General features: G+C 35.1%; 1 protein-coding gene across 2 annotated transcripts in view; it reads right to left on the bottom strand.

The window, feature by feature from the left end:
- Window positions 1-276: 276 nt before the first annotated feature.
- TC2N (tandem C2 domains, nuclear) overlaps window positions 277-13,066 on the bottom strand; it is a 34,074-nt gene continuing 21,284 nt past the window's right edge. Inside the window, exons 6-12 of one of the 2 annotated variants that reach the window (XM_008698550.1) lie at window positions 11,947-12,022; window positions 11,302-11,402; window positions 10,799-10,915; window positions 7,950-8,141; window positions 4,340-4,454; window positions 1,954-2,153; window positions 277-1,221 (exon numbers count right to left, since the gene is read on the bottom strand). In XM_008698550.1, the coding sequence (XP_008696772.1) occupies window positions 1,111-1,221; window positions 1,954-2,153; window positions 4,340-4,454; window positions 7,950-8,141; window positions 10,799-10,915; window positions 11,302-11,402; window positions 11,947-12,022 (912 nt within the window). In that variant the 3' untranslated portion in view covers window positions 277-1,110. The remainder of the gene's footprint in view (window positions 1,222-1,953; window positions 2,154-4,339; window positions 4,455-7,949; window positions 8,142-10,798; window positions 10,916-11,301; window positions 11,403-11,946; window positions 12,023-13,066) is intronic. The other variant, XM_008698556.1, reaches the window with a different exon arrangement.

Raw genomic sequence — 13,066 nt, 5'->3', positions numbered from 1 at the left:
ATAATATCATGGATTACAGAACAAGTAGTTTATATTTTTAAAAAAGTTTTAAAAAAGGAAATGATTATCATAAAATATTGAACTTCCTAATTAAGCTCATTTAATTCTGCTAATTAGGATGGACTATATGGATGATTTTTTTTTTTTTTTAAGATTTTATTTATTTATTTGACAGAGATAGAGACAGCCAGTGAGAGAGGGAACACAAGCAGGGGGAGTGGGAGAGGAAGAAGCAGGCTCATAGCAGAGGAGCCTGACGTGGGGCTCGATCCCACAACGCCGGGATCACGCCCTGAGCCAAAGGCAGACGCCTAACCGCTGTGCCACCCAGGCGCCCCTATATGGATGATATTCTTATCCCAACTCCAATTAACACAAAGGGTAAGCTATTTGAGAGAGGAAAACATATAGCAAAACGTGTATACACTAGGTTTCCAATTAAACTTCAACCCTCTGGTGTTTTCATTTATTCTTGCCAAAATATAGTGATCTATGTTTGAAGTTTCTTGGAGATAATTTACAAAGTGGCAATAGAATGCCTTATGGGTAAGAAATGAGAAACACAGGGCACAAATTCTCCCCAAATACAGAAGAGTTGAAGTGGTTTAATTCATTTTTGCTTTCTGAGAGAAAATATATAGCGAGAGGTAAACAGTGGAGTCGAGATCTAACCAATAAAAACCAGCACTGAAAGAGTCAGTAGTAAAGTCTTCTACATTCTAATAGTACCAACAGAGATTTGATATACTAGATTTTTAATATCTAGGTAAAGCTTTTAAAAACCCCATAAACATAATCTAGCAAAAACTACCTATGGTTGAAATTTTCATTGATTGTATAATTTATTTAGTTGCCCCAGCATACTACTCTTTATTTTCCTGTCTATTTTGGCAAGTTTTAAAACATTCCCTGTACTTTGGATATTTGATATAATTCATCCCATTTTTTATCAAATTTAATTTTCCATAAGATCTATTATCTATTACAATTATGACCTTCATAAATAAATTGACAAATGTATTGATTTGTCTCTTCTCATTGGTAGCAAATTGAAATCAGAAGTCTTCTAAAAGAATGTCAAGTTCTTCACCAAATTAACAAGTGATGTCTTCAAGATGGGTTTAATTTGTGCCACTTGATAACAACCTTTTCTGGATTCGTAACTGTCTCTTTCCACTGACTTGCAGCTTCGGTGTGATTACTGTCCTCGCTTACCCAAATCTGTAAAGGAACAGTACAGTCATTTAACTTAACACGAGAACGGCAACTGAGTTCAAACAGTTAATTCCTCTTACTGATGAAAGACAAGTGGAAGTTTGGTTCACGTATTTTCAATTAAACAATCTTTCCATTTTTCCAAAAATATGTCAAAACACTTAACCTGTTCAGTCATTCTGAAGACCAATGTTATATGATCCAATCCAACTTCAAAATTCGATGTGAGATATTCTAAAATAATTTCTCCCAAAACAGTAATTAATATCCTTCATTATTCAATAAATCTAGGACTGATGAATCACTGACCTCTACCTCTAAAACTGAGAATACGTTTTATGTTAATTAATTGAATTTAAATTTTAAAAATTATATTCAAATAATAAAAATAAATGGTATTGGATAGAGGAAAAATAAATAAATACTTAGTATCATTACCACTAACTAGTCAATGGTACTGAAAAACTGATCTTTCTTATAGTATTTATCGTTGAGAAGCTCAGAAACACATATTTTTAAGATAAGAAACCTAACTGCACAGAAATTCCAGCTATTTGTATGAAAGCAGAGTGTGACAGGATTTCATTTTTGTGGCGACATTAAATTTTAATTTATGATGCTGTCGAATTTTACTCTACTCAACTTCAATTTTAGCCTGTGTTCTTTTTGTTAACCAACTGTCTCAATGCACAGAGAGGAGTTCAAGGAAAGAACTGAAGATAAAAACTCACTACTAACCTGCCCCACAAAGTGCCTTCTTCTTACAGAGCTCCGACTATAAAGCTTAATGAGAAAAAGAATTTCTTTTTCATTCTGTATAAGTGGGAAAATCATAGTTTCTCCCCACTTTACTCTCCCGTTGGAGGCCTTCAGTAAGCGTGTCTTCTTCTTATAAATCAACTCTCCTGAACTAAACATTCCCACCTTCACAAAGAAACCTAAAAAATAAATTGTGATATGTAAAAATTTACTTTAAATCCCATATAAAGATATATACCTATATATCATATTTGGTGTGAAAATACATAAGCCACTTAGGAAGATCTGATGAGCTACTGGCATAACAGAAAAAACGCTGCTAGTAAACTTTACGATTACACTTTACAAAGAACTACAGCGACCTCAAATGAACTTCTCCTCTAACCCGAACGTCATTAAAGACTGGAAATTGTAGGCATACATACAACCAGCAGTAGGGGAGTACACACTGAAAAGTAGAGCTCTTTGGACAGCTGGAGGAATTTCTTTCCCAATTTTACACAGGTACGATCCTTTGCGTGAGACTCCAGAAGGTAAACATAGGCCAGCGAGAGAAAGAGCTCCCGGTAATGGCAGAACAGTTGTGCAAACTAACCTTCCCATAGATAACAATTATAAACTCTGGGGAAAATATAAAAACAACAAGGACAACAACAACAACAACAACAACACTGTTCAAGACCTTGAAGACTGACCAAAAGCAGGAAGAAACCAGAGCAGTGTCTAGTCTTAAAAGAGGGGAACTGCACCGGCTAACGTTCAGGTTTATGTAGCTTTCCACCTCAGCATCCTCCCCCGTCTGACGGCACGGCGCCTACAGCTCAGGCAGAGAGTGAAGTCTGACTAGTTTGGTCATCATGGGATAGAGCTGGAGCTGCAGGGCAGCAAGAAAGGGGGGATGGAACTTCCAGAAAGGAGGGAACCGTTAAGTGAGGACCCAGATGGACCATTAGATTTACAAAATGCAGATCATGGATAATCCCAATTAGCAGTTTTGTTTAAAGAAAGACACCTCTTAATGAAATGAACTGCATCTGTGCTGACATCCTTGTTTCCTAGAACTAACCCTATGTAGTCCTGGTAATTTATTCTTTTCATGCCAAGTTGGATTTTATTTGCTTATTTTTATTTTATGACTTTTCCATCTATCTACATAAGTGGTAATAGTCTACAGCTATTTTGTCCGTGCACTGTCTTTTCTGTTTTGATATCAAGAATACGCTCACCTCATAAAGTTGCCTTTCCCATCGCTTCTCATGCTTTGGAACAGCTTATATAAAATAGGAATTAAATGTTCCTTGAAAGTTTGGTAGACTCTACCAGTAAAATCCTCTTGGCCTGGTGCTTTCATTAGAGGGAATTCTTTACCTACACACATGGTTATCATTTTATTCGGATGTTCTCTCTTTTGGAGTGAAATTCAACAATTTTTTTTCCTCCAAAAATCAGTTATTTTATATAGATGTTCAAATGAACTGGTGCAGTTTTAAATGGTGTTATCTTATTTATTATCGAACCTCTTCGGAATTTGAAATGTTATCCTCTTCCTTGTTCAAGTTTTATTTTTTGCTCAATCCAACTTACTATAGGTTTGTCTATTTTATTGATCTTTTCAAAGAAAAAGCTTTTGCTTTTGATTATGTCTTTTGCTATTGTCTCCAATTATCAACTTCAACTTTACCTTTAATTCCTCACCTCTACTTTCCTTTGTGTTTGTTGTTGTTCTCCTAGCTTCCTGAACTGAATGGTCAGTTGCATTTACTTTCAGTCTTTGTAGTTATGATGGACATCCATTGCTTTTGCCTGCCTCCGATATTCTCTCTTCTTGTAGCAGAATAAAGGAGCACTCTTACCCCTCTCAGCCCTTCAGGTAGAACTGACCTCAAACCTCCAGCTCTAGGAACAGCCATGTGAACCAGGCCTACACAACACAAAATAGCAGAACCCCATCTTGTGCCCCCAGGCAAAGGGAAGGAAAAGGTTTGTCATTGATATTTTCAGTTTTTTTAAATTAAGTTTCTAGTTAGCAGAACGTTCAATGAAGGGTGTAGAACTAGAGAAAGGATAAATTTTCTAGGCTGGTGAACTATATCTGACAGTCCTCTGCACATTCAACCTGTATTAACTGATGAGCTCAATAAGGAATAGCATCAAACGCATAAAAACCAAGCAAGCATGGATTAAAGTAGGCGCAATGGCTAAAATGTGAAATCCACTGAAGTAATTTTAAGTCAAAAGGTAATTATGTAAGTTAAGTAACAAAAGTAACCAAGATTTTAATGTCCATTATTAAGAAATGTAGGAAAAACTACCTTTTACTAATATCTTCTGAAGATTTTTCACTTTGAACCACGGATATACTTACTCAAAGTGAGAGGTGTTGAAGAGCTTGGAAGGTATTGTGCCTCGAGAATTTGTAACTGAATTCTGCTATTTACAGCTTGAAAACAAGTCCCCAATTGAAGTTCTGCATGGCAAACCTGGATATCAAAAAAGGGCCATTTGATAACTAAGAATAAGGTTTGGGGGATATTTCAAAAATTCAGAAATAAAGAGCTATAGTTAGAAGTTTTGAAAACGCTGCTTTTTATTGACACACAAAGCATTGATCTAAAAAGATGGTTAGGATGAATGTCATGGATGCGGTAAATATGAGGTACTCGTTTTCATGGATTCTGAAAATCAAAGTCATACCTACATACTTGATCCTTCAAAATCAGAGTAGTCAAAAGACAATTCGAATTGAAAACAGATTAAATTCCTAAGCAGCTGTGCTAAAGAAAATGTCAACAAAATAAACACCAAAAAAAGTACACTTCTAAAACACTTAAATGTAGTCATTTGAATTATTTTTAAGAATACATAAAGTACAATAAAAAGTTTCAAATAGGAGAATCATCGTTTTTTCTAATTGTAGACATGACAGTAGGTGCTACCCGACTTAGAAGAAAAAGGATTACTATGGGGAACAACGTGTGGGTTAAGAGCTGAATTGCTGTGCTGAATGAGAGCCAGCCAAAGGAGAAACTCCGCAGGAAGGGAGCTAGTGAAAATGATGAGGCAGTAAATAATAAGGAAAAGGTCAAAGAAAACCTGAGGCAAACAATGAAATGCAGAAGATACAGAGAAGGGAAAAGTTAAAATAAATTAAAGCTTTTGCTGATTTAAAAAAAAATGCTGCGGTTCTTGGCATTTAAAAAATAGATTAAAAAGGACATTACTTACTGTTCACAAAACAAGGAAACTACAGGTAAAAATTTATTATGGTTTTGTACCCACAATGTGATCATAGTTATGAAAATACCTAACGGTGGCAAAACTTCCCTTACTGTGACACACTTGTAAGCTCACTCTCATAAAACCAAGCAGTGTTTGGCAAAGGGTTTGCCCTAACTTGCCAGTGTCATTTCAGAATTGAACTTACTTGTTCTGTTCCAGGATATTAATTTAGATTGTGAAAAACTATTCAAAGTGGTTTTCAATCTCCCAATCACCAAAAAATTAAAATTCCAATCAGCAGGTATATATTAAGTGCATAAGATATAATCTCTGGTCCTGAATAATGTATCATTTTTTAACGACAGGAAAACTTTCTGAGTCTTCCTAGAACTGTTGTTGAAAGTGAAAAGTTAAGCATAATTGGAGGAAACCACGATCTGGTGATGTTGGAGAGTATCTCCTTGGCGGGAACGATATATAGTTGAGCTAAGACAGCCGGTCCTGGAATCAGTGCTTCTGTTCAAATCCTGGCTCAGCAACTACCAGCTGGAGGAAACCAGCAAGTGCTTCAATGTGCTGGTCTCCGCGGCAGGAATAACAGGAGCTGAAATCTCCTAAATCTGGTGTGAGCATTAAGTCACCTAACACCACCCAACCTGTGCAGTTAAGTGTCTATAAGTCAGTATCAGCTATTTCTGCACGAGAACCTCTTCCACATTATTCAACACAGAAATCTGGGTTCTCAAATAAATACTTCCATTACTATTTGTCAAGCTCAACAATTCTGCACCGTGGAAAACATAAGCTCTGCACGAAAGTTCTGCTGTTAGTGGTGACACAGTTGTCAGTGTGTAAGTCTGGCTCTGTCACTTTCACCATTACAGCATCAATTTTCCTCCTCGACACAGGAAACAAAGCCTCCTGTTTTTGCATTAGCCAATAATATGAAACATTCACCCTGAGTAACATAAATTCACTGGTCCAGTATAGCTCCTAAGCTCTTCTTTCAGATAAATAAATGTTTCTAAGATCTCTAATACCTGAAATAATTTGGTGGAAACTTAGCCATAACCATTCATTCAGATTCTCCAAGGCAGGTAAGATTATAACATCTCAATTCCCCAGAAAATACCTTTGCTGAGTTATCTTTTGATACACTGTATCAATCTTTGAAGTTTTAATATATGAAGTATCCACTTGAGTAGTCTACTTTTGCCTTTTGTAAAATACAGTTGCAGATTACTGTCTACCAAGCTAATTTCAACCATGCAAGTGACAAACTCCTGTCACAGTTACAAAACAAATTTGCTATATTTAAACGGAATATAAAAATTATCTAATATAGCATGCTTTCATTCATCATTTATTCTTTCATACCTACCTATGTACCAATATTCAATGCAAAGAATGTAATAGGCCTTTAATAAGCACAGTAAAATAGAAAGAAAACAGATGGGAGCTTGAGCCTAGTTTTGTTTAAAACAAGCAACTGAATTCTAAGTTGTAATAAATGCTGTACAGAGAACACACTGGAGATGGAGACAAAATAATACACAAGAAATAACTATTAAAAAATGTCACTTCTTGATTATAGAAATCTTTTTTTATTTTTATTTTTTTATAACTTTTTTTTAAAGATTTTATTTATTTATTTGACAGAGAGAGAGGCAGCGAGACAGGGAACACAAGCAGGCTGAGTGGGAGAGGGAGAAGCAGGCTTCCCGCCGAGCAGGGAGCCTGATGCAGGGCTCCATTCCAGAACCCTGGGATCATGACCTGACCTGAAGGCAGATGCTTAATGACTGAGCCACCGAGGTGCCCCTGTTTTTTATTTTTTAATCCCTAATTTAATTCCCCTCTAATTCAGTGGTTCTCATAAAGCCAGGCTGCAGAGTAGAATTACCTGGAAAACTTCTGTAAATTACAGATGCTTCTGGTCTAACCCCACCTCCCCTCACCTCCTACCCCCACAAAATTCTGATTTAATTGGTTTAGATGTGGGCATGTTTATAAAGCTCCCCAGGTGATTCTAACGTGTACCCAGGGTTAAGAATCACTTTAAGTCACATTAAATATTTTTGAAGGCAGGTAAAATATAAATCCCATATAAACTTAAAATCACATATAGGTTTGACCTTATAGAAGCTTATGACTGATTTTTGTAATTTATCCTGACACAGACACTGTAGAATTAAATTATTAGGGATTTCAAAACAAATTTAAGGACAGTGTTCAGCTGGTTAGTTGAGAGAATAAAAATCAGGTCTCAAAAATCAATAAGCAATACAGATAAGTTCTTTACCAAAACAAACAACAGCCCAGCTGTAAGAACCTCCATTTTACCCAAAGTATGGATGGATATTTAGCTTACTCATGATTAAAACCAGCTTCCTAATCTATTTTAAGGCAATCTCTGAGTTTGGAGTTTATGGTTCTTTCTTGCTCTTCCTAAGTTATCAGCTACTAACTTCAGGATTATTTTCCCTGAAGTATGAAACATTTAAACAAAAATGTACTAGGAGAAGGTAACCCTAAGGTTATTTCTCAATAGAGAAAGCAAAGCGCCTCTGTTAACCTTTCATCATTTACTTAAAAAGTATTATTTAACAATGACATTATTATTATTGTTTCATGAGAGCCTTCCTGATCCTCTAGTATGTTCTAGAATGTTCAAATTACATTCCAACCAAAACTCACCCACAAAACAGTTCTAAAAGTATAAGACACTTTTAACATTACATACTTCTATCACTTACAGAAATTTTTGAAGGTGACATTATATCCAAAGAGTAATCCATTTCTTGTGTGCTAAGAGTTCTGAGTGATAGTGAGCATTCCCCGATGGTTTTCTTCCTGGGAGTCTGGGTTTGAATCTTAAATACAAGCCTTACAGTTTGTAGACTTTGGAGTTTAATAGCAAATACAAAAGTTTCCATAAATTCAATAGTCTAAAAAAAAAAAACACACAAGAAAATAATTTTTAAAATATAAGTAAAAGGTCTGAAAAAAAGATATGCCGACACAAAAGAAATGAAAATAACATTTTATAATCTAGGAAAGGAAGATCTAATTTTTTTACAACAAAAAAAATATTTTTTAATGTAACTTAAAATGACAATGACCATGAACTGTTTTTCCAGAATTTATGCTGAATATGACTTTCTTAATTTCTAAGGAATTCTTTTAATAGTATTCGGGTCAATATCAACACCAAGTTTAGCAGAATACGGCTTTTCTCCTTTTTGAAAATTGGGTTGTTTTCCATCTTTGGTTCTGGGGTATCTTTCCTGCTATTCATCACAATTTTTCAACAGTTAATTAGTGGTCTGAGAATCTCATGTGTGCTCTCTCAGTGAGCGCCCCAAATCTAACTGTTCATACTCAGACCTGAATTGTTTCTCTTCTTTGTCTAACGTTCTTCCCACCTACCTTAGGCTTTGATTTCTCCTCCGGTGATGTTTGCTTCACTCTTTCCAATCTGGAAACCAACCTCCTTGAAAAGTGCTACCTTTTCTCATAACCATCCACGCCAGGCAGCAAGTCAGTATCTTCTGTGCTCAGAGTATTTTCAAAAGTTCTTTTCATTACTCCTAATATTTTAAAAGCCTTGGCTTACCATGGGCTAACATCTTCTTGACACTAGACTGATTTTCTTCTACACTACCTTCTTCCCATCTTTACTGCATTCTTTTGAATAGGAGCTTTTTCTTTCCTTTTGAAAAGACAAGCTATCTGGGCAATTGACATCAGTATTTTAGATACTGTGCCCACATTTTCACTTTTATTGTAATTGCTTACATCTCTATATCAGAATTGTGTTTCTGAGAGCCTCCCAACCTCCAGAGCTGTCTTTTTCTCTCAGAGTCTCGAGCCCAGGATCACACCAACAGTGTAAGTATACATAAAATGTTTTTAAACTGAGATGCAATGAGCTAACACATAATGCAAGTGTGCTGGTCTACTTCACATTTTGCTACAATCAGGGTCAACAAGTTGATAGATAATAATGAATTTTAAAAGTAAGATTCCATGCAAGTTTTAATAGAACAATTTTCCCCAACTTTTTCTACGTTAACTTAGTTTTATTTGAAAATCAAAAAGTGAAATCCTTTCTGTTTAATTCAGGAAGGATTCACCTTGAATGTCAGCATTATAACCAGAGTTAAGACTTACTTCCATCTTGACTTTCTAGAATGCATATTTTCATAAAGTGAGATACTAAGACATGTACATCAATTTTGATGACTGCCTTTTCATTAAGAACATTTTTCCATGTCCTTAAAAATTCTTCCCAAACATTATTTTTTGTAGCTGCCTAGTACTCTATCACATGGTATTATGGTTTAAATTTGGCTCCCAAAAAAGATATGCTGAAGCCCTGAGGCCCAGTAACTCAAAATGTGACCTTATTTGGAAATAGGGTCCTTGAAGATGTAACTCTTGAAGCAAAGGTGAGGTCATAGTGGAGTGAAGACACAGCGACAGATGGAAAATGCCACGTGAACATGGAAGCACAGAATGAAGCCAAGGAATCCCAAAGATAGCTGACCACTACCAGAAGCCAGGAGAGCGGCATGGAACACTTTCTCCCACACTGCTGACACCTTGATTTCGGACTTTCCCCAAAACCGTGAGGGAAAATTCTGCTGTTCTAAGCCACCCAACTGGTGATACTTTGTTACAGCAACCCAAAGAAACTACAATACCCATGGTATATATAGCATGACTTTTCTCGACCATTCCCCTATAGAAGACATTTAGTTTCCAGTTATTCCCCTATGAACAAAACTGCCAAGAATACTTTATATATTTTTTATTTGCATTTTAAGTTATTTCCATGGAACATACTCCAAGTAGAATTACTATGTAAAGGCATATAAATATGTCAAGGCTTTGATGTGTTTTGTCAAAATAATTTCCAGAAAGTTCTATGTTCCAGAGTACTTATTAATTTTTCCTATTTTTAATAAGCAAAGAAAGATAGAAAAGAAAGAGAGAGCAATATGTAATTTAAATTTGTATTTCTATAATTACTAGTGAGAATAAATTTTTTCATGGTTATTAGTTATTTGAATTACCTTATTTTTAAGTCATATGGCCTTACAGAAAACACCTTTCATCTGCATGGAAAAACACTAACCTTTCAACATATATGAGAAGACAAAAATGAAGATATATTGAAACTAATATGAAATCTAAAATCTACAAAACCAAATTCAGGATCATAAGTCTTCCGATTATCATAACTGAAAATACTTAAAAGAAAATTATTACAATCATGCAATTATTCTTCAAAGTCAAAGTGGGCTAGGAGGAAAGAAGATGAAAATATATTTTCCTTTCATATAAGAAAAGTAGTCTCCTTAGATAATGTTCATTTTGTATATACTTTAGTGATTAAGATTTTCTTTTTAAATGAATCCCAATATTGGACAATGAAATATCAAGTATTTTTGAGGCACAAAATTGTCTTTAAAAAGCAAGGAATATGTAATTTGCAATTTCCCCAAAATAAAACACTTTCTCATTCCAATTCTTTATATAAAGTGACAAATATGAAAAAAAATAAAAATAAAAAGAAATTCAAACACAAACGGCCACTTACATTAGAGCCCTCCTTTGCTGAAGATTTGAAATGCACGGGTTTGGGCAATGTTAGCGTTCCTTTTATGGAAATAGTAGGAGAGTCTCCACAACTAGAAGGCCAACTTAAATCTCTGCACTAAAAAAATTAAAAATACAGTTTTAATTTTACAAAGGACCCTGACAATACAAATACTCGATGTATTTCTTGAGTTAATGACTTAAATACAAACTATAAAAGTAAAACGTTAGTGTACTGAGAACTTCTGTTTCGTCTACAATAATCGGACATTTAATGTTCCGGACATCATATCAATTTCCTTCTTGGGGTTAAAACCACAATTCCATCAGACCTACAGATTTATTTTCTTTAGAGTCTTCTAAAAATATTGTTTTCTGCACAATACTACAGAATCCTAAATTCCAAAGAAAGTATTTTTCTGTTCCCCCAGAGCGAGCAACAGATGTTTATAATGAAAATATTCAGTTTCGTAAGTAAAGTTGGCATTAACTAAATTAACTTACCTGCAGAACTGTGATCCAGATCTGCTCTACTGAAGAATTATAAAACACTTTCACATTCAATCTCCCAAAATCTCTTTCATCTCCTGACAGAGTAATTGTATCTGAATTGTGAAAGGACAAGAACATTTGAAATGCTATGCAATCCTTCTAATCCAATTACGCTTTGATACAATCCAATTTTAAGAGCACAACTGAAAAATGCCATAATTATTTTTTTTAAGTTGCCACTTTAATAAGACAAAAATCACACTCCCATGTTATCACTGGAGTGCTAGGGGAAGATCTACTCTAAAAAGTACATGGCTTGGAAACTTAACTTAAATATAGCCTGAGACTTAAGTTAAAACAAAGATAAACTTTCCCAAATAACACTCCCTTTAATCCTGGATGCTTCCGGAAGTTCCTTCACTAGAATACTTCAAAACAAACAAAAGGAATTTAACTGCTTTGTGTGTTTTAAAGATGCATTCATAGCCTGAACACTAAAAAATGGGCCACCTGATCTGAGTATTCATATGCAGGTAACAGATACAACCATCTAGAGGTTTTCTTCTTTACCTTACCACATATATGTTCAAATTACTATTAGGTAGAAATCATTCCCTTAAAAAAAAGAATATAAAAAGAAGGCACTTTATTCCTTACCCAGGCTTCTGTTACTGCCCTGGGAATTTTTCCTTGAAGAAGAAGTACTAGGCATGCTGGACCATGAATCATGTCTCTAGAGATAAAAAATTGTTCTTAAGTCTGGTATCGCACATCAAACTTTAAAGATTCTGAAACTTACGCCCCAACACCCACCCTAGTATTAAACTGCATGCTAACCACGTTGACACTGTTACTGGTCAGAATTTCCCTCCTTTAGACAGTAAAGGGGGAGAAAAGCTTTCTGTGTGTGTTATCAGGAAAATACTCAATAGCTTACTTGATCACATATGGGGAAAGCCTTTGCTGTTTGGGGTTTGGTTTCGTAATAAGGAAAAAGAGGTTACTACTGCTTGTTTCCTACTTGAAAGTACCGGTAAAAATAAGAATACATTCGGAAGGGCCCTGTTACCTAAAAACCTGTTAAGTAGCAGTCATCGAAGCGTGGTCCCTCTGAACTAGCAAGATCACTACCACCGGGGAACTTGCTGGAAATACAAACTGAAGCCCCAGTACAGAGTTACTCAACCAAAAAAGCTCTGGGGGTGAGACCCGCAAGCTGTATTCTCACAAGCTCTTCAACCTATTCTGATACACATTCTAGAGTTGGTGCTACAAAGAAGTAATTCTGCAAAAAATTAACTCGGCTGAGGATTACGAAGGATTATTTAGAATACATTTCCATTTTAACAAAATACATGTATATACGTTCACGTGGAAAAAAGCCCGGAAGTACACATAACAGTATTTTCATGGTGCCTTTAGTCTCAGTTACAGGAATATAGGTGATTTATCTTTTCACTTTGCTTAACTCTATTTTCTAATTTTTAATAATAATCACAATTTACTTGTACTTTTAAAAGAAACTCTTTAAACACCAAAAAGTTATTCTATTTCAAAAATAGGAGGATGCTGTGTTGATATTAATGAATAATTAAAATCCTGTATCTCAACAGAAATACTAACTTTTGCTAAGTAGGTAGCTATGTTCAAAAAGGAAGGTTAAATCAATAAGCACTTCTAACCATACCGTTTTAAATTCCGATTGCCTGAGTACATACCAACTGAGAGATGTAAAATTCATTAAAAAACAAAGAAAAAGAAAAAAGACTGCCTTTTA

Source organism: Ursus maritimus, unplaced genomic scaffold (genome assembly GCF_017311325.1).
Source record: "Ursus maritimus isolate PB19 unplaced genomic scaffold, ASM1731132v1 scaffold_25, whole genome shotgun sequence".
Classification (NCBI taxonomy): Eukaryota; Metazoa; Chordata; class Mammalia; order Carnivora; family Ursidae; genus Ursus; species Ursus maritimus.
The sequence above is the reverse complement of the archived record's forward strand: the minus strand, read 5'-3'. Positions and strand labels throughout refer to the sequence as shown.